Genomic DNA, 21,386 nt, shown 5'->3' with positions numbered 1-21,386 from the left:
TTTTCTTTTTTTCATCAAGGGGAGATAACTCTTTAACAAATTTTAAGGTGCAAAATAAAATATTATAAAATATTGTATGATACAATATTATAGAATATACAATATTGTATCCAAGTATACAATATTATATATTGCGATATCATATGTAGCAGTATCATGTGATAAAATAATAAATTAATAATACATGTGAGTTTGGTTTATTTCACTTTCATTGTTATCAAGCAACACATATTAAACTAGTTTAAAATGATTCAAAATTGTCCAATATCCCTTCATTATACATTGAATACCTTAAACGAGTATCAGAATCATTATTTGAAACATGTCATGACATTGTTCAAAGATCTCCATTGATCATCAGAACAGTATCTATTTTGCCTTTATTTGTATTCAATAACAATGCAGGGCCCGGGTATCGTGACTTGATTGCAGGTAATTTTCATTAAGTAATCATCACCAATAGGTTTATGCTAGTGTTTCAAAAATTTTAAAATGCAAAACACCACAACAAATCTTACACTCAAACATTAGTAATATATATATACAAAAATTCGTGTAAATCAATTAAACATCTATTTTGATTAATTAAATTATTTTTTCAAAATTCTTATCTAATTAAGGTGGGTCACTACACCTTGAAATGAAATAGTTTCTCAAATGAGGAGAAATAATCTTTATTATGAAAGCATGAAACATAGGAAATGAAATAGGTAAAAAAGCAATTTTGAATTAAAAATATCATAAATTTCTTTATTTCAAAGGAGGATTCGAACTCGTGATCTTCGCTTCACAAACCCGATACTTTAACCACTGAGCTGAGGTTATATTCAACTTAATTGATTTTTACAGACAATTTCACAAAACATTTTAAAAACGTTGTGTTGTACAAAATAATAGGTCTTGATGTTATCCATACAGATAGAGATTTTTTTTTCTAATGTACTCGCTTGGCATACATAATAGATAAGATTTCAGAAATTAGGTCTGCAATGAAATAAATTCAACTTTCAAACTGATGTCATCAATAAAAAAATTTAAGAATTTTTGTACAATTTTTACATTTTATTTACATAAAAAAATTCGCGTCTTATCTTAAGAGAAAACTATGCAGACATACAAATTGTGTTCTCTTTGCTACTTGTAATTAAGTTTGTGCGATGTGGCGAATGAGAATATGGCTGGTGTTCAGACACCAAAAAGCACTTAAAATGATACTGGGTCTTCAATTCTAAAAAGTTCAGTGTGTATCTTTAGGTATCGCAAGGCTGAATAACCTGAAAGAAGTTAGAAAGATTACGATTCAGAATCGACACACGCATGTATGCTAGACTAGGTATTTATTTTCTTATGATTAATTGTCATTTTTATTCCATGCGGTCAAATGCTTTAAAGGAACTCGTAATTAATGTTGATTGGACAAAAAAGCATGTTGTTTTGTTTGCAATTATAGAACAGACAAAAAAAAACAAAACAAAAAAAAACAAACAAAAAAACCAATAAAAAAAAAAAAAAAAAAAACAAGAAAACAAAAAAAGAAAACAAACGGACATGCTTCTTTGGCTACGGTAAAATTTTGTACATCGTATATTTTAAATATGTAAATCATAGCATGCATGTTACAAATCAATATATATTCTTTTATGTTTTTTCGATTAAACCTAACCATGCTGCTCTTGTATAGTGTGACCATCAGTGCTTGAGTGAGTGTCAAAGTAGTTTATATATTGAATATACACTATGAACTGATACCTTTACGCTTACTGTAAGACGTTATTTCCACCACTCCCTTTCAATTTTTCATTCTTAAAAAATGTCTGTGGTAAATTATTTTCTAAATACAATGTATGTTTAACCAAGCGATTTGAAATATATGCTTATTCTTGAAAAGAGACTTTAACAATGTAAATGAACTTCAACATTCGACAACTTAAGCATTTGTCAAAAACATAATTATTTTTTTTTGTAATAGAATCTTTTTTCATGCAATGAAATAAGCATGTAATGTTAATCTATGATACAATATAAAAAATATAGTATTTAACGAATCCCTCCCCCTTTTTTTAAGTTAATATCTAATTATAAACATCAAATTTCAAGACACATGGCAACTGCCTACCCACCTTGGTTTCTCTTTTTCTTTATATTTTTGCTCTTTTTTTTTGGGGGGGGGGGAGGGGGGGTCTGGTCCCCCACTGCACCCTTACATTAAAAACCGATGCTAAATGTACATGTACGTGACTGTTTGTTGATGTTCATTCACAATATACGTGTAACGATTTTAAATGGCTGAAAAAAAATAATTGAAGTACGCATCACTTTTAGATGTATATTCATAAACAAACATGTTATAATCAAAACGATGGTGTTCATAAAGAGCCCCCCCCCCCCCCCCCCAGTGAATGTTACACACACAGCTGCGAGCTAATGTGGTCGGTTACCTATATATGTCACTGTTCCAGTTAAAAACCATCATATATATTTTAAATTTCCTTAAGTGTACTAACTAACAATATTACAAAATCGAGACAACTTGACATTTTGATATCCATTAAACAGTCTGGGGCAATTAAAATTAGTTTTACTCATGAGATCAAGCAGTAAAGATTGGCTATCTTTCCGCTGCACTGAACCTGAACAAGGTGTCCCAGTGTTTGCAATAGGGTAAAGAAAGCTTTGATGTTTTGTCTTCGAGGGTGAAACGAAGATGATATCGAACTTGAAGAATTACGCAAGGGAAATAATCGAGGAATAACGACAGCTGACTTACACAATGCTCCAATTCCTGTATTATGTATTTAGTGTATTAAATTTCAAACATGATTAACATTTCAACCTTCCGTGGAACGTGATCGCTTCAAATCTGATTTTCTTTTTTAAAACAAAATGTGTATTTAAAAAATTGCATTGGCATGGAAAAATTCTAAAAATTATTGGAGGAATGTTTTTTTTCTTTTGATATCATTGCTAAAATAAACTCTGAAGAATAAAATTCATTGGAATGATTGATTGACGATGCGGTGCAGGCCAATTTAACTAGCGATAAGATTGAGGTAGATACGGAAGCTCGATCTGAAATGAGGTAGTTTGCCGTTACGGCAACCTTTGACCTCAGCTGAAATATACACACTGTACAATCGTATTGCGTTACTCATTTTTCAACCCGAGTGAGTCGGCCCGAGGTTTTTCTTCTCTTTCTTTCCCGCGGCCGCCTTTAGGGATTTATATATGTCATGAAATTGTCTCTAGATGTAGGACTTTGATTTTTTTGTAAATTTCTTAAAATGAACTCAGGATTTTGAATGCTGTTCTTGGCAGACGAGAAGTAAGACTGCGTTCAAAATTAAAATTCCAGTAAGAAGCAGACGAGCTAAGACACAGAGGATAGAGAGAATTCCATATCCAGATATCTTTCATATTCCATTTAACTTATCGTTGACCTTATTGAAAGAAAATGAGGACTTTAGAATATTCCAAGTGTTGTGCATTGATAGTGACATTTTTAACGTGTGTGGGGGCAACTTATTTCAAAACTCAGCTGCAGGCCCTAAGGACACGACCAGCAGTTTACTACCCTTACAGAACGATATCAGGAAACAGGTAAAACGTCGGTTATCTTGATTAATTTGACCCAACTGTAAGAACATCTGACCTATATTTTTTTCGGCTATATATTTTGCCACACTGTCTTTTTCTTCATTTTTAATATAATATTCCGAAACATATACAACCTTGTGTTGCCGTTATAGCACAATTTATGATTTATTATATGCACTCTATTGGGTAGACTTTTGAAATTCTATCGAAGAATGTTCGCTTATCTAGACCAGCGTATTCCACCTGATGCGATCTGTTATTACTTCGCCTCTCCCTACCGCTCAATTTGAATTTCATAGATTTACTGTGTGAAAAGTAAAGAAATCCTATGCTTCTTATCGTTTAATTAAACAGAATTAGCTCACTGAATCTGGCCGAAAGAATTGGTAAATTAAGCATGTCGAATGAATCCTACCAGTGTTATCGCAACTTGAAACATTTTGTGCCTTGCCTTATATACAATTTCGTGAACTTGGAAAGCGCCTCTTATCTCCTCCAAGAATTGTTTTCTCCTTCTATTACATAATCTATCTCAATTCTAAAATAACCGTTAAAAATAGTGGGTTTTTTTAAATCTTGAATTGGAAAGGGGGTGCTTTTGAAATACCTTTTCATCAACATCTGTTACTGAATGGTTAGTAATCTACAGTGTCCAATATAAAGGTTGTCTTTGTTTTGAAGTAATATGTATACCCTTTAACATTACCGTTTTTAAATGCCAGTGTGCATTTTATAACATTGATGACCTCTTATTTCGACGTAACCTCGCATGAGTTTGATATTAGAGACCTTGATGGTGATCTTATAAAAAGGATTCGTTAGAAACTTAGTGTCAAATGAACATAGATGTCGTTATAAAGCTAAATCCCAATGTTGGTAATTCTAAAGGTGTTTATGTTTGAACAAAAAAACCCCAGAAGCTTGAACTGCATTCTTTGTGCACCGTTAGGTAAAAAGGTTTGGGTTGTTGCACGAAATCATCCGGTAATTCGGAGACTTCAAAGAAACCAATAAAGAAATCATTGACCCACTAACTGGCGTTTGTAGCGTTAACGAAATTGTGCGCCATTACGAAAAAAAAAATTATTCACGGGTTTTCATCCAGCAGACATTGCGAACAAAACGTGTAATTGAACTTAGATATACACTTGACGTCTGCCCAGTGTCGGCACACATATTGGCAGAGTTATATATAAAACTCCAATCCCAATAAAGAAGTGTGTGTTTATTCAATCTTTTAATGCTTTCTTGAAGCATTCCCTCTGTAATTCATCTCTGACTTTCTTCTGCTTGCGTTTTGGATAGATATTGCGTGATGGTTTGAAGGGTTCAAACTAGTTACTCGGTTGGAGGAATAGAAGTAGATAGACAAAAAGATAGATTATCAAAGACATTTTTGCCCTATGGATAATTTTGTGTATAGGGTACCTAGCAAACAAAAAAGGGGTTTATCACGCTGCGAACTCATTTCCGATAACATTGCAATGAATATTTGGAATTTCTTAGTTGCCATGGCACCGATAAAACATTTTAAAAGCCTTCTCCCTTTGCTCCCATTCAGTAAATGACAATCTTATAAACCAAATTCTTTTCCTACAATTCTTGACAGAAATGGTGTCAAATTGGCTGAATTTCTTGGAGGTTTGGGGGGGGGGGGTAATTTTCATCAAATAGATCAATAGGTCAGCCTTTTGCGAATTGGTTTTCTGAAAGATTTTAATTCAAATAAAAAACGATGAATCACCTCACTCAACAGATAGGCTTCTGGTAATCAAGCAATTAACCTATACACGTGTTCCGGCTCAGAAGAACTTCACCACTTATTGGACCGCGGCTGCTGAATGGCGATGATCGACAACAACCACGCTTGTTACTCAAATTCAACGCTTGGATGGTGCAAAATTCCCTGTTTAGTGACACCATTTTTACATGGTCATATCATACATACATATACAGTTGTATTCATTATCCCATGTTTTACTGCATGACACTTATATATGTACTTAAACAATCACACAGTTAGTATTCTTTGTGTAGTAAGCAATAGAAAATGAAACTCTGAATAGTGTAGCGATTTTCCCACAATATACGGTATACCACAAACAATTCAACAAATTTTAAGTTTGGTCACGAAGTAGTTATGTACAACCACTTATATTGTAGTACATACATGTACTACACACATATGATTGACTGTACTTTTGCAAAAAAATAAAAATGTTTCTTTCAGCGATGGTAACTTTTGCAGTAAATCTATAATCACATATCAGTCCAAATGGTGCTGGGACCAGTAAGTATGGCAGCTTGTTTCCCCGTTTTCAAGCAGCAACCAGCGAAAGCATATGCTTTCATTGTGTAGCAGAGATGACGTAAACCTAATAAGAATAGCATGGCTGCATACGAAAGACCATATTTCCTACTTAACATTAAAATAAGCATGACGCTATGTACATGTAGTATCTTAATTTGATAAGCTATCCTTGTAACTTTTCTCTTCTGAATATTCTTTAAAATAGACAAAAGAATGCAGGTTGACATAGATTACTTAAAACCATATAGACATTTCATTGATATAATTACATGTATATATAGACCTAATAAATATGTCAGTTTAGTTCAAGATTTGCAATAACCGTATGGCGTGTTGTAAGAATTACGGTATGCCGTGAAAGAGTTTCGAAAATAGGAAAATTTGCTGCTTTTCTACTTCTTCTTTAGATCATTTACTTGCATGATTATTTATGTAGTTTGAGTTTTTGGAAACGTTATTTATTTACTAGATCTTTTTTATTAGATAAACGTACATTCAGAACCTTTCAATGTTTTTGCAAGGTTTATATATTTAGAGCTTCTTTTCTTGATTTTGGCAGAATACAACATAAGTGGGTGGCCAGGCCCCAGCCCGTCCGTCAGACGGTGAAGCAGTGCTGCCCAGGATACGAAGGCCAAAACTGTGATAAACGCAAGTCTTTTACTATACAATTAACGATTTAATTCAATTCATATTTGAATTTTAACAATGTCTAGAAATATTACTGCAGTAATTGGCTTTTTGATAGCTGATTAGGCAAGCTTCGAAAACAAAATAATGCAGATGCATTTTGAAATAGATTTTTGTATTTTTTAATGAAGATTGGGTTTGAAAATTTCAGAGTGCTTTACTTGTGATCAGTATCATAAATTATCCAATCAAGTTACAACGTTAGAAAGAGAGTTGCGAAATCGAGGCAATACGACGGTAAGTAAAATGTAGCCGTGTAAAAACACATTTGGAAACCGTACAAACTACATGTACATGTAAAAGCCTTGTGTTTGATCTAACTTTGATATTCCAATATTTGATATTCAAATAATTTGATGCAATTGTTTTAGAGAATAATAACCGGCAGGGGTCAAAAAGGAGATCCTGGACTTCCAGGTCGTCAAGGACCACGTGGTCCGCAAGGAGAACCGGGATTGGTTGGACTGCCAGGTCAAAAAGGTGACCCGGGTTTTCCAGGTATGTATCTACAATTTTAGTGAATCTATAAATAAAAAAAGTGAAATTTATTTTGCCTAATGTTAAGAATTGAAAATCAATCAAGAAAGTAGATTTATATGGTAGAAATCCTCGTTAGTTTGTGAAAGAATACTTTATGTTAGGGCCACCTGGACTTACGGGAGAAAGAGGAGGAGATGGATTACCTGGGGAACCAGGGAAACCCGGTAGAAAAGGTGACCCCGGGCCTATCGGCCCACGTGGTCTTGAAGGGATCCCGGGATCGGACGGTATCATGGGACCCCCAGGGGTACCAGGTCCAAAGGGCGAGAAGGGAGATGCCGCAGGGGACGGGATTACAGGTGAATGAATGATTGAAGCAATGTTTTATTTGAGGAATAAGGAATTATTCTTAGAGTATATAACTTTTACGAGGTAATCAAATACGAGTACAGTCCGTGGTGATCAAATCCAATGAAGTCCGAAAGCCTTTATGATAGAGTTGATCCCGCTTAACCGTATTTGATTACTCCATAATAGTCAAAGAATGATTTCTTATTCCAAAATTTTTTTAATTTTCAGCAGTTTTACGATTAAATATTTAAATAGTCATTGATGAAATGTATCGGAAAATATGTTAAAAATTGATTTGTAGTGTTATCACAGACAAAGACACTGGACAATTAAATATTTTGATTACAAGATGAAGCTGATAGTAAATATTGAGACGTTTATCTAAAGAGCAGTTTCACCCAATTTTTTAATGACATAGGCTCTAATACTTATTTGGCATATTGAAAATACGTGTATGTATTAAATACAAAATGTATATCAGAAGTCTATGTCAAATTTCTTTGTTTTAATTTGCTCGTTTGCTTGGTATTTCAGTCGACCAGTACACGTTCCTGGTGGAGAAAATAGACGTAAGTCGATTATTGCATTCACATTTTATAGTTTAAAATTTAAAATTTTCATGCAGCTTTTAATTGATATATCAAATTCATTCTCCCGTTTTGTTTCGGCCATATTGATTTAGAAATTAGACAAAAAGAATGTTACCGCCGGTAAAGATGGTCTACCCGGACCCCCCGGGCCTCAAGGACCAGAGGGTATACAGGGAATACCTGGATCTCCAGGGTCCAAGGGTGTCCCCGGGGATAGGGGCTTGCCTGGGCTGCCAGGGACACCAGGTAAGGCTGTTAAATGTCGGCAAAAGTGTCGACTGTAACATATCGTTTGTGGTTTCTTTTCCATTATATTGTTACGCTAAATCAATTCTATTATTATAGCTACTGTATGTCACAAAATTTTTCTTAAATAAAAAAAAAAAGAATTCTGATAAATCTTATGAACACGAGCCATCTGCTTTACTAAAATATTTGCAAATATATAACTTCACTTTACTTCACTTCTCTCTCTCTCTCTCTCTCTCTCTCTCTCTCTCTCTCTCTCTCTCTCTCTCTCTCTCTCTCTCTCTCTCATGATTGTTATGCTTTGTAGGACCAATAGGATTACCAGGTGAGCCCGGTAGGGTGGGCAATCCGGGACCAAAAGGGGAGCGAGGTGAAACGGGACTTCCCGGGGCCCCCGGTCCAATGGGTCCACAAGGAAAGACCGGAATTAGCGGTGAACCCGGACGTTCGGGTACCCCAGGTTTACCAGGAACTCCAGGCGAGAAAGGGGAAGCATCCCAATTTCCTATTTCAGGTATGCCTGTGTACATTTTATATGCAAGGTTATTTTATAGAAAGTTGTAAAGTAAAATATTATAAGAAATCACATTTAAAAAAAATGATGTACATTTTTAGCATTATGAATGTCATATTATTTATTTTTGTAATATTTTTATAACTTTTATTCGATTTTGCAGTGGCTGAATACAAACTTCTGGTAAACCGTGTTGAGGTAAGCACTGATTTCATGGAAAAAGAATCTTGTGCAAAATTAAAACTTTACGTGATGACGAGAGACGAGGAAGATCTGGATTTTTTTTTTTCATTTCATACATAGGAGCTGGAAAAGACCGTTGCCATATGCTGTGCAGCTACCACAACCCCTGTGTCAACAACCCTGCCATTCAGTAAGTATCGGCCGTGGACTGAGTCAACTTACATGCACTTACAATGTACTTAATGTAGACCCAAACCTTGACAAGCTCGTTTCTGTAATGTATACAATCTACATGGACACAGACTATTATCAGATGATTTCTCATGAAGTACTTTTGTACTTTCATTCTGAGTTATTTCCCTTGCCCGCCATCTTGTACGTCAAGTTGATTAAATTTACCCTTTGAGCAACCACTTTCAAACAAATAGCAGAAACATACAGGGAAAAATCAAAACAAACAGGATATTCAATAAGTGCTAACTAAGTTAACAATTTGAACTAATTATCGATTGAATAAGAAGGAATCTAGGCATGTTGGCAAACGATATGGCCGCCGACGGGAGGTAACTCCTGCTAAACTGCGTCTATAGAAAACTATCATTACTATACCTCAGATTTATGAAGTAATTGATTTCTTCCATGATATAAATGACGACAGTTTCCTCTTTGAATAAAGGTAACGATTAACGTTGTATTGTTGGTCACTGTAAAAATTTGATGATTATTTATGAAACACTCAGGATGTGAGGCTGACCAGCATATGTGTGGAGGCAGCAACCCTCGCTGTATACCTCGGAGCTTTGTGTGTGACGGACTTAGAGACTGTGATGACGGGTCCGACGAATTTGAAAGCGTGTGTGGTAGGTGGAGAAAAGGGTGTGTTTGGCATGTACATTTAGGTATAGAAGAGGGAGTGTGTGACATACAGGTAGAGGAAAGTGTGTGCGTGAGATGTAAGTAGAAAAAAGAGTGCGTGATAGATGTACGAAGAAAACAGTTAGTGTGATACATGTAGGTGTGACAAATGTAGGTAAAGTAGGGGTGCATAGGGAGAGGGCGATCTAAGTTTCAGAACCTGTGCCCAATCCTAAATTAATGCAATAAAATATGTATATAAATATATACATGATACATGTAGAAAGAAAAGGGGGTTTTTATGACATGTAGGTAGGCTAAAGAAAACGATGTGTGTGACATTACCGAGATGATAAGAAGTGGTTGGTGTTTAGAAAAGAGGTGTAGCGGACGATGTTTTTTCTGTAATGGGCGTACAGAGAATATAGATTGGTGGGATAAAGAAGGCGGGATATAGTAGTTGAATAACGAAAAGACATGGTAGTTTGTTTCAAGAATGGAGTGGACGTCGTTGAGAAAAGAGTATATGGCAATATTCCACACCGATGTTATGAAACACGTTGTGTTTCTGCAAAAGAGAAGATTAACATATTCTTTCTCAGAAATTCTGCCAAAAACACCAATCATTTTTCATTTAAGAAATAAACAGCAAGTTAAAATGTCCATAGAGATGTGAACTTGGTTGGTCATGTAATCAAACCCTATGAAACCAAAGGCTTCTCAGAAGATTTGATCACATAATAACCAAGTTCATTTCCCGGTAAACTTTCTAACATTGCTCTTTATTACTTAAATTTACATTTGAAAAAGGCAAAGAATTTTTTAAATTACCGAGATTTTATGTTTACAATAAATCCAACCGACAAGCTATAAGCGCGCGCTTTGCTCATTGTGACGTCATGAAAAAGTTCACTTATGAAATAAACAGCAATAATTTAATTCTGGTTGTAACGCGGCATTTGATTGGATAGAAAAATTTAGTTAAATTTGTATAACCTGGTTTGCACGTCACAAGACACGTCACAATGCACCAACGTACTAATTCACTTGACGTTACGTTTGAATTTTGAACAGATTTATATCATTTTTAAAAGTAAAACGGACTCAATTTGTACAGCAAATTCCAGAAAATTAAATTATAAGGAATGAACTCAATATCTACCCAAGTTATACTCGTATAACCTGGGTTGGAGCAATTTACGCTTTTTTATAATCCGCTTCGCGGATTATAAAGCGTAAATTGCCCCAACCCAGGTTATACGAGTATAACTTGGGTAGACATTGAGTTCATTTCTTAAATGTTAAAAAGTTACCCGGGATATGAAGTTGGTTGGTCACGTGATCAAATCTACTGAGAAGCCCTTCAGGCTTCACAGGATTTGGTCACGTACCAACCAACTTCATATCCCGGTGAACTTTTTAACTTTGCTGTTTATTTCTTATATTTACGAAAAAGACAAATCGAGAGATTTTATGTTAACTATAATCCAAGCGATAAGCGCATGCTATGAACATTGTGACGTCATGAAAAAGTTGATACAGAATAAAGGTTCATATTAGGAAACATATTTGCATATGTAAATATTTTCAAATCGATATGAGAGTATCAAAAGTTCATATCAAACCTCTCGATACATATTTATGTTCTGCATTCTTGTATCTTTAACTACTGTAGGTTTTAAAGAGATTGATATATGATTTTATTTATTTTTTCATTTAGGTACATTTCCTCCATCTTGTCCTGAAGGCTTGTTTGCTTGTAGCAATGGTCAGTGCGTAAGAACAGACGCCAAATGTAATGGAGTAGACGATTGTTCTGATGGAAGTGACGAAGTAGACTGCAAAGGTGCATACATTAATTAATTATTTACACATAATGAGAGTCAGTGTTGTACATATTTATGTACATACAAAGTCAATAATTTTAATTAAATGCAAGTTAACAAAACAACTATAAGACAACCTATTTCGTTTCAGATGATGACATTGATTTTAGTGGAGACAATAGTGGCGTCAACAGAGGTGACATACCAAAATAACATTAAAATGCAGGGCCAATTAACACCACCTTGTCGCACACCACTATTGGTTGTTGGAGTGAGAATTCTGCCCAACAGCGCCAACTATGGAGTTTCACTGATTTTCTTTCTTTATTAAAATTGCTTTTCTTCTAGAATACAAATCCCAAAAAAACCTAAGTGTGTATTTTAAAATGTTTGATACAATTTTTTTTGTACTCTGTGGATGTTAATACTAACAATGATGTATTAGCATAGCATTTGTAATGCAATATTGCGTATGCCCCCTACCAATCATCATGTTTAGAAATGAATAATAACGTACGATTGAATAATTTTTCTTAACCCATGTATTTCATCTTATTAAGACTCCATAGTTGGTACATATAATATGTGTATTTCACTTCACATGATGCATGCATTAAATTTTCAGCTTGTCAAGAAATGCACATCTCAAGTGATTATGGTCATAGAATATTAGAAGTATTTGTACATTGTCACATGGTCCTCAAAGGGTCACCAATTCCTGTTCCATAATTATATACTATACTACATTATATATACTAGTGTATAGGAATGTTTTAAGTAATATTCTAAGCATATTAAAAATACGTCTCTATAAACTATCGTTAAAGTACAAAATGTAAACCTAATGCTAATGTTGTAAATTAAGTAATGTTGAGAAATATGAGCTCATGGAGTGCATGTTGAGGTGGCATCTGAATATTACAAATATATTCTAATTTTAAAGTCATGAAACTAATAAATGTGTAATGTTTCATCTGAATATACAAACATCAACATCTTGCACCCATTATGTTACTAAATCCTATGACAATCTAGCTAATGTATCTTTTTATCAAAATTGATGGTTACCGGAGATTTGTTGTTGTGTTTGTTTATAACTTTTCGAATCACGTTTATATCACATGCTTTTTTATATATATAAAATTCACGTGCATGATGCAAACGAGATAAGAAAAATTTAATAACTCTCAGTTAAAAATAAAATGGTATCATCGACATGGCATGAACGTCTCGATTTTAAAAAATCTTTTTGGTAAACATATATTGGAATGATACACGGCTACACAGTAGATGTACTCTATTACTATGTTCTTTCTCTCTCTTCTTTTTTGGACTCGATATTTATTGTGTTATTTAATAAATAAATGTACGATGTAATAAAAATGTGTAATACGAAAATTTTCCTTTTTCTTTTTGTTTACATTCGGTTATTCAAATATTCATTTTAGTCAAATATTGTTTGATATCATTTAGAATGCTAAATGTACATGGAAAAAATATTTATATGTAAAAACTAAAACATATTCCAGAAAGTACACTGGTGTTTGAACTTTTGGGAAAGAAAATAGGAAGTGAAGGGGAAGAAACCGACGCGCCTGCGCCTGCGCTCGATGTCAATAAAACTGAATATAGTTTAGTTGGAGAACGTATAAATTTAAAAGATGGCAGAGAAGGAACATCGACTTCTAACATAAATACCCACAATGGAATGGACAACCAAAACAAAACCAGACATGCTTCTTTAAGATCTCTGTTTGATTTTATCCCACCTCCTCCCATTCCTGCGCAGGGAAAACTGCGAGAGAGCTTGCTATCACATGTGCGAAATTTTTCAAGTTGTCCAGAATGTCGCAATTTTGCATTGGAACATTATCAAAATGATCACATTCGGCTTCAGAGAGAGGAGGTAAAGGAAGGAGTGAACTTTCTTCAGTTATATAGGGCTGAACCAATGCAATATGTCGTAAACAAAAATGGTGGATCCAATTGTAGCTCACCATATTTGAGACGAGTGTGGCTTCTCCTCATAAAAATTCTGATTTTAAGAATCTTCTAGAAGAATGTTTGGTTTTAAGATGACGTTTCTTTTCTTTTGTCTTATTCGTTCGGTTTGTTTTTCCTTTGTGTTCGTTCTATATGACATGCGTTTTACATTAGAACTTAAGAATAAAGAAAAAGTTCCTACCTTTTATTTCTCTGGAGTTGTTCCAATTTGCCACGATCTTAGACAGCAAGCAAGATCAACAATTGCTAATAGTCATTTGACCTGCTTATTAAATTGCTCTGTAACTAAATGACCATTTCAAAATGTAAGTAACATAGCAGTTACAGTAATGAAACGATCCTATATCAAGTGCTTTGCTTTTACGTACAGTTTTCGATTATTATGATTATTACACAATACCACTACAACATCGGAGCTAACTTGATTCTCCCTTCTTTCTTTCGAAATTTTGTTTAAGAAAAGACATTTTTATCTTAATTGATGTTTTAAAATATTGTATACAGGGGGTTTTTGTCCCGTTTATTGTTTGTTTTTCTACAGCAAAACACTTGAACACATATCACAAAAAACATGAATGTCAAAACTCATTATAAATATGAGTAATTATATTTGCAAACAAAATACACATCTGAATGTTTCATCTTTTGTGAAAGGTCTATCAATAATATTTATTGTCGTATAAACAACTTATAAATAACTGATTCATTAACATATAAATATCTGTTGTTTTTTATTTCACCCATTGTAGATTATACATAGTTGTGACCTATTTTAGACTAAATTAATTATCTGCAGAAGAAAAGATCTACTATACAGAATTATCGGAAAATGTTCAAATTATAAAGTTTAGATATTTCGTTACATAGTAACCGTTTATAATATAAAATATCAGATTTAAAATTTCAAGATAGATGTAATAGATAATTTGTTGATCAACCGGCCTCAATAAAACACCAACTTTTATATCATTTTCTAACCAAGAAAAATTGACATAACGTCTTGTGAATAATGATTATTGGTTTAAAATCATGATTGATACAATGATTTAAATGGAAATGATTTCATTTGTGCTCTATGATTCTATCACCTGCTAGTTACTGCACCATTCCATTAATCTAAAATACAGTATGAAATACACAGTATTAACTGACGGATGAGCCGTGGGGTGTTGGTTTGATCAACTCACTGCAAATGAGCCGAAAGCATCTGGATCCGCCTGTTTGTCATGCGACGTCAGTCAATAATATTAAACCATTAATTGTCGTTTACGCATGGATGGAAATTCTATCACGTGCTCTGATTTCATCACCTTCCGGTTATTGCACCATTCCATGAATCCAAAATACAGTATGAAATACACAGTACAAACTGTCGGATGAGCCGTGGTGTGTTGGTTTGATCAACTCACTGCAAATGAGCCGAAAGCATCTGCATCAGCCTGTTTGTCATGCGACGTCAGTCAAATGGCAACAGGTATCTATGGAACGCCATAGCTGCCTTAAGGTCAATTTCATATTATATGAATGGGTATATCTTTTATATGCAATAGTAATATCATTATATGCAGTGGTAACATCATTATATACAGTGCTAACATCATTATATACTGTGATTTCGCCATTATATTCAGGGGTAAAATCTTTATATGAAGTGGTAACATCATTACGTTATGTCGTAAGATCATTATGTGCAGTGGTTTATTCATTATATGCTATGAATAAATCTTTATATGATATGATAAACTCATTTCATACAGAGCTATACTCATAATGAACTATTGTTCAATCGTTATGTTATATGGTACACTCTTCATGTGCAGTTGCAAAATCCTTTTATGCAGTGCAACTTCTTGACATTAGATGATAAGTTCATTATATGCAGTACTAACATCATGGTATGGTGTATTAAAACCATTATGTATGGTGGTAAAACCTTTATGTATTGTGGTGAAAGCTTTACATGCAATTGTAAATCCTTTATATGATGTGACAATTTTATAATATGACGTTGTTGGGTCATTATATTATGAGGTCAGTTCTTTACATGATGTGATCATTTCATTAATTATATGGAGTGGTAACTTCTTTATATGCAGTCGTAACTCTTTATGATGAGGTTGTAAACTGGTTCTCGCTGAAAAGTTTTAATGGGGAGGAGGTTCAGTTTAATTTTGAAAAAGATGCCGCGTTCATTGTGACGAGGCACATTTCCAGGTCAACTTGTCGTTTGTTTTGACGAGAGAGAGAGAGAGAGAGAGAGAGAGAGAGAGAGAGAGAGAGAGAGAGAGAGAGAGAGAGAGAGTTTCTCTGTTCTTGATACATCGATGTGTGATAAATCGAATGAAGTTTTAGTAGAGTACGCGTTTAATTTTAAAAGTAAAACAAATTTCAAAAAATGATTGTACTTTGTGTAGAAATTTAATACCCCCCCCCCCCCTTGCTTCTAGATCCGCGCATGCAGTTAAGTACATGTAGATCACTTTATGTATCTTGATATTAACATAGAACAATTTGATTTCTACTTGCTATCGTGTTTAAAATAAACATGTAATTCTTCGGAGCTTAATTAATTAATCTAATTCTGTCTATTCAAAAACGTTTAAATCGAGTTACTTTGTTCTTGATTGTTATTGAAAATAATTTTAATAACATCCATATAAACCGTGGCACTTGGAACAAACTTATCCGTATTTTGCTGATTCATAAATTTTTGCACGGCTTGCTTTTAACGATGTCGAACAATATGTACATATATTTTGAAAACGACATATTTACAAAAAGATACATTAAATTTATCGATTAATGCGTTACTTTGTTTTAAAACCCCTCGTTCAGCAGCAAAGGATTACAATTCATGTTTATAATGTGAACAAAGTCGGTAACGTTGAAGAAAATCAGCACACATGTAAAATAATATAATGACAAGCGTTTTGAAACTTATTTATCCGGACATTAATTATTTTCAAAACCATCGGAATAGAGGTATTACCTTTTCGTGCGATCAAAAATTAATTTTAAAAATACCAAGAAGTTAGTCTCGGTGATTATTTGGCCATCCTGCGTAACCACTCGGCTATATACTAGACACGACGAAATTTGCGATTTTTTTAACTTTGGAGGGTTTTTTTTTCAAAGTTTAATTGTTAAAAATATGCCTCTTTGAAACAAAAATTGGATATGCCATGAAACCAGTCACATTTTACAATTTGTTTAATGCATGGGGGTCTTGAACGGGGGTGGGGGTGGGTCGCAGGGAGGACCCCGCCCCAGAAAAATTCAAACTTCTTAAATTCCCATGAAATTACCAAAAATTTGCCCCGAGCCCACCTCCCCCACTCCTTCGGCAAACTTCAGTATTCATATTGCACCCCCCCCCCCCCGAAAATTTTTTCTGGATCCGCGTATAAAATGGTTTTATAAAAATGATATGAAGATATCTGCAACAGCTTTATGGAAAATAACACAGGAACTGCAACACCTTCTTTGTAGGATTTAAAATACAAAAATATTTAAAGAGGTTAACACCAACCAATTTCTTTATTATTTCTTAAAAATCAAATGAATTTAAAAAAAAAATGAAAACGAATTTTTATATATGTCTATGAATGAAAATCTGTCTTTTCCTTTTGTGTTGGAGGCATTGATCAGCGAGGAGTAGCACCTACCTAGTACATTGAAACAAAGGTATTTTGACTTTGATTGCTTGGTTTTTTGTAATTTCTTTTACTTTTAAATTAAAAGCATGCTCTCTAATAATACATATAATAATAATACATTCGATTTTTCACACAAAATGGGTTCAATTATTGATATTATGATATCGATGTTAAAGGACAGATAAACTCTCTTTGTCTCCCCCTCTCTCTCTCTTTCTCTCTCTTTCTCTTCAAAACAAACGACAAGTTGACCAGGAAATGTGCATCGTCACAATGAACGCGGCATCTTTTTCAAAATAAAACTGGACCTCTTCCCCCATTAAAACTTTTCAGCGAGAACCAGTTTACAACCTCATCATAAAGAGATACGACTGCATATAAAGAAGTTACCACTCCATATAATGCAATGATATCGCATCATGTAAAGAACTGACCTCATTATATAATGACTCAACAACGGCACTTTATGAAATTGTCACGTCATATAAAGGATTTACAATTGCATGTAAAGCTTTCACCACAATACATAACGGTTTTACCACCATACATAATGGTTTTACCACCATACATAATGGTTTTACCACCATACATAATGGTTTTAATATACCATAACATGATGTTAGTACTGCATATAATGAACTTATCACCTAATGTCAAGAAGTTGTACTGCATAAAAGGATTTGCAACTGCACATGAAGAGTGTACCATATAACATAACGATTGAACAATAGTTCATTATGAGTATAACTCTGTATGAAATGAGTTTATCATATCATATAAAGATTTATTCATAGCATATAATGAATAAACCACTGCACATAATGATCTTACGACATAACGTAATGATGTTACCACTTCATATAAAGATTCTACCCCTGAATATAATGGCGAAATCACAGTATATAATGATGTTAGCACTGCATATAATGATGTTAGCACTGTATATAATGATGTTACCACTGCATATAATGATATTACTATTGCAAATAAATGAAATACCAATTCATATAATATGAAATTGACCTTAAGGCAGCTATGGCATTCCATAGGTATCCAACTCACCAATTCGATACTCATCTTTTTCAATTTAGTCTGCAGACTTAATTTACATTGTCAAATTTTCCTTTACTCCTGCAACAACTGTATATTTCTTTTCTCTTTTTTTTTTTTGGGGGGGGGGGGGGTATCTAAATTTTCATGTAACTTCATTTCGAAACTATGAATATTAAGATCATGTTTTCCTGTACTTTGAGAAACGGTCTTAAACGTTTCAGGTGTAGAAAAAAATCCCTGATGTAAATGTATATTAAATGTATGATAGTTTATATTGCAAAAGAGAATAAAATATTTAATCAAAAAATATGCCCTCCAATCACAGACAAGCAATCAAAGCCGATTACTGTTTGAACCAAATGAATAGTGTAACGCGAGTTGTCGAACGTCCCATGGAGTTGTGCAATGTCTATATACCTATATCAAGACATAGTCAGTGGGGTGAGCCGTGGCTCGGTGGGTTGATACTGATTCTTCTACTGAGACTAAAGCAGCTAGATCTACTTCATGTCCATGGACTTCTGTCCTTGGATGTGGAGTAACCACCGGGCTAACTCGATACTCACCTTTTTTTCCTGTAAAACTGACGAATCTTAAAAAAGAGACATCATTTTTTTCCTCAATAATACAACATTTATCTTTTTGCGCGCAATATTTGGATGTTTTGTTTTTCTTCTATTTCGTCATTGATTTTTAGGATGAGGCAGAGAGATAATATATTGAGTGAAGGGCAGGATTATTAGATGTAAATAGCCTCTTCGACATTTTGTGAAAATCATGAATATAAAGCGCATTTTGCATCTTATTGGTAATATGCAAAACAAAACTCAACATTTTTATACTTTCATTAAAGATTTTATATATTTATTAATTCATAAACGACTTTAAAATTAATGAATTCATTTCAAAAGGTTATTTCAGGTTTTTATCAGAACTTATTCAAAACAACAACATTTATGTCACTATGCTAGCTATAGAAAAATAGCATCATTGCTTTAGGAATAATGTCTATCGGTTATTAATATTAAACCATTAATTGTCGTTTATGCATGGAAGGAAATTCTATCACGTGCTCTGATTTCATCACCTTCCGGTTATTGCACCATTCCATGAATCCAAAATACAGTATGAAATACACAGTACAAACTGTCGGATGAGCCGTGGTGTGTTGGTTTGATCAACTCACTGCAAATGAGCCGAAAGCATCTGCATCAGCCTGTTTGTCATGCGACGTCAGTCAAATGGCAACAGGTATCCAACTCACCAATTCGATACTCATCTTTTTTCAATTTAGTCTGCAGACTTAATTTTCATTGTCAAATTTTCCTTTACTCCTGCAACAACTGTATATTTCTTTTCTTTTTTTTTGGGGGGGGGGGGCGGGGGGTATCTAAATTTTCATGTAACTTCATTTCGAAACTATGAATATTAAGATCATGTTTTCCTGTACTTTGAGAAACGGTCTTAAACGTTTCAGGTGTAGAAAAAAATCCCTGATGTAAATGTATATTAAATGTATGATAGTTTATATTGCAAAAGAGAATAAAATATTTAATCAAAAAATATGCCCTCCAATCACAGACAAGCAATCAAAGCCGATTACTGTTTGAACCAAATGAACAGTGTAACGCGAGTTGTCGAACGTCCCATGGAGTATATACCTATATCAAGACATAGTCAGTGGGGTGAGCCGTGGCTCGGTGGGTTGATACTGATTCTTCTACTGAGACTAAAGCAGCTAGATCTACTTCATGTCCATGGACTTCTGTCCTTGGATGTGGAGTAACCACCGGGCTAACTCGATACTCACCTTTTTTCCTGTAAAACCGACGAATCTTAAAAAAGAGACATCAATTGTTTTCCTCAATAATACAACATTTATCTTTTTGCGCGCAATATTTGGATGTTTTGTTGTTCTTCTATTTCGTCATTGATTTTTAGGATGAGGCAGAGAGATAATATATTGAGTCAAGGGCAGGATTATTAGATGTAAATAACCTCTTCGACATTTTGTGAAAATCATGAATATAAAGCGCATTTTGCATCCTATTGGTAATATGCAAAACAAAACTCAACATTTTTATACTTTCATTAAAGATTTTATATATTTATTAATTCATAAACGACTTTAAAATTAATGAATTCATTTCAAAAGTTTATTTAAGGTTTTTTATCAGAACTTATTCGTAACAACAACATTTATGTCACTATGCTAGCTATAGAAAAATAGCATCATTGCTTTAGGAATAATATCTATCGGTTAATAATATTCAATCCATTAATTGTCGTTTATGCATGGAGGGAAATTCTATCACGTGCTATGATTTCATCACCTTCCGGTTATTGCACCATTCCATGAATTTAAAATACAGTATGAAATACACAGAACAAACTGTCGGATGAGCCGTGGTGTGTTGGTTTGATCAACTCACTGCAAATGAGCCGAAAGCATCTGCATCAGCCTGTTTGTCATGCGACGTCAGTCAAATGGCAACAGGTATCCAACTCACCAATTCGATACTCATCTTTTTCAATTTAGTCTGCAGACCTAATTTACATTGTCAAATTTTCTTTTACTCCTACAACAACTGTATATTTTTTTTTTTGGGGGGGGGGGGGGCGCGGGGTGTAACTTAATTTTCATGTAACTTCTTTCCGAAACTATGAATATTAAGATCAAGTTTTCCTGTACTTTGAGAAAAGGTTTTAAACGTTTCAGGTATAGAAAAAAAATCCCTAATGTAGATGTACATTGAATGTATGATAGTTTACATCGCAAAAGATATAAAATATTTAATCACAAAATATGCCCTGCAATCACAGACAAGCAATCAAAGCCGATTACTGTTTGAACCAAATAAATAATGTAACGCGAGTTGTCGAACGTCCCATGGAGTTGTGCAATGTTTATTTACCTATATCAAGACATAGTCAGTGGGGTGAGCCGTGGCTCGGTGGGTTGATACTGATTCTTCTACTGAGACTAAAGCAGCTAGATCTACTTCATGTCCATGGACTTCTGCCCTTGGA

The 21,386-nt window shown here is 34.0% G+C and overlaps 1 protein-coding gene across 3 annotated transcripts; it reads left to right on the top strand.

Moving 5' to 3' along the window:
• The first annotated feature begins 3,176 nt into the window (after positions 1 to 3,176).
• Positions 3,177 to 13,834, top strand: LOC105345967 (uncharacterized). 3 transcript variants are annotated; one of them, XM_011454372.4, is made up of 15 exons: positions 3,223 to 3,597; positions 5,825 to 5,884; positions 6,465 to 6,556; positions 6,747 to 6,832; positions 6,967 to 7,093; positions 7,237 to 7,434; positions 7,961 to 7,995; positions 8,109 to 8,262; positions 8,573 to 8,779; positions 8,943 to 8,977; positions 9,083 to 9,152; positions 9,703 to 9,822; positions 11,538 to 11,663; positions 11,795 to 11,839; positions 13,173 to 13,834. In XM_011454372.4, the coding sequence occupies exons 1-15, from the start codon at positions 3,452 to 3,454 to the stop codon at positions 13,697 to 13,699; spliced, it is 2,028 nt and encodes a 675-aa protein (XP_011452674.3). In that variant the 5' UTR covers positions 3,223 to 3,451; the 3' UTR covers positions 13,700 to 13,834. The 3 variants fall into 3 exon arrangements, with proteins under 3 accessions (XP_011452676.3, XP_011452674.3, XP_034313881.2); XM_011454374.4 differs by lacking the exon at positions 5,825 to 5,884 and having other exon boundaries at positions 3,177 to 3,597; XM_034457990.2 differs by lacking the exon at positions 13,173 to 13,834 and having other exon boundaries at positions 11,795 to 12,458.
• Positions 13,835 to 21,386: the final 7,552 nt, after the last annotated feature.

Source organism: Magallana gigas, chromosome 7, assembly GCF_963853765.1.
Source record: "Magallana gigas chromosome 7, xbMagGiga1.1, whole genome shotgun sequence".
Classification (NCBI taxonomy): domain Eukaryota; kingdom Metazoa; phylum Mollusca; class Bivalvia; order Ostreida; family Ostreidae; genus Magallana; species Magallana gigas.
The sequence above is the reverse complement of the archived record's forward strand: the minus strand, read 5'-3'. Positions and strand labels throughout refer to the sequence as shown.

Coding starts and splice junctions, on each gene's coding strand:
- LOC105345967 (XM_011454372.4), top strand. CDS start 3,452: ATGAGGACTTTAGAATATTCCAAGTGTTGTGCATTGATAGTGACATTT. Junction 5,885..6,464: donor TCCAAATGGTGCTGGGACCA/GTAAGTATGGCA, acceptor TGATTTTGGCAG/AATACAACATAAGTGGGTGG. Junction 11,840..13,172: donor CAATAGTGGCGTCAACAGAG/GTGACATACCAA, acceptor AACATATTCCAG/AAAGTACACTGGTGTTTGAA.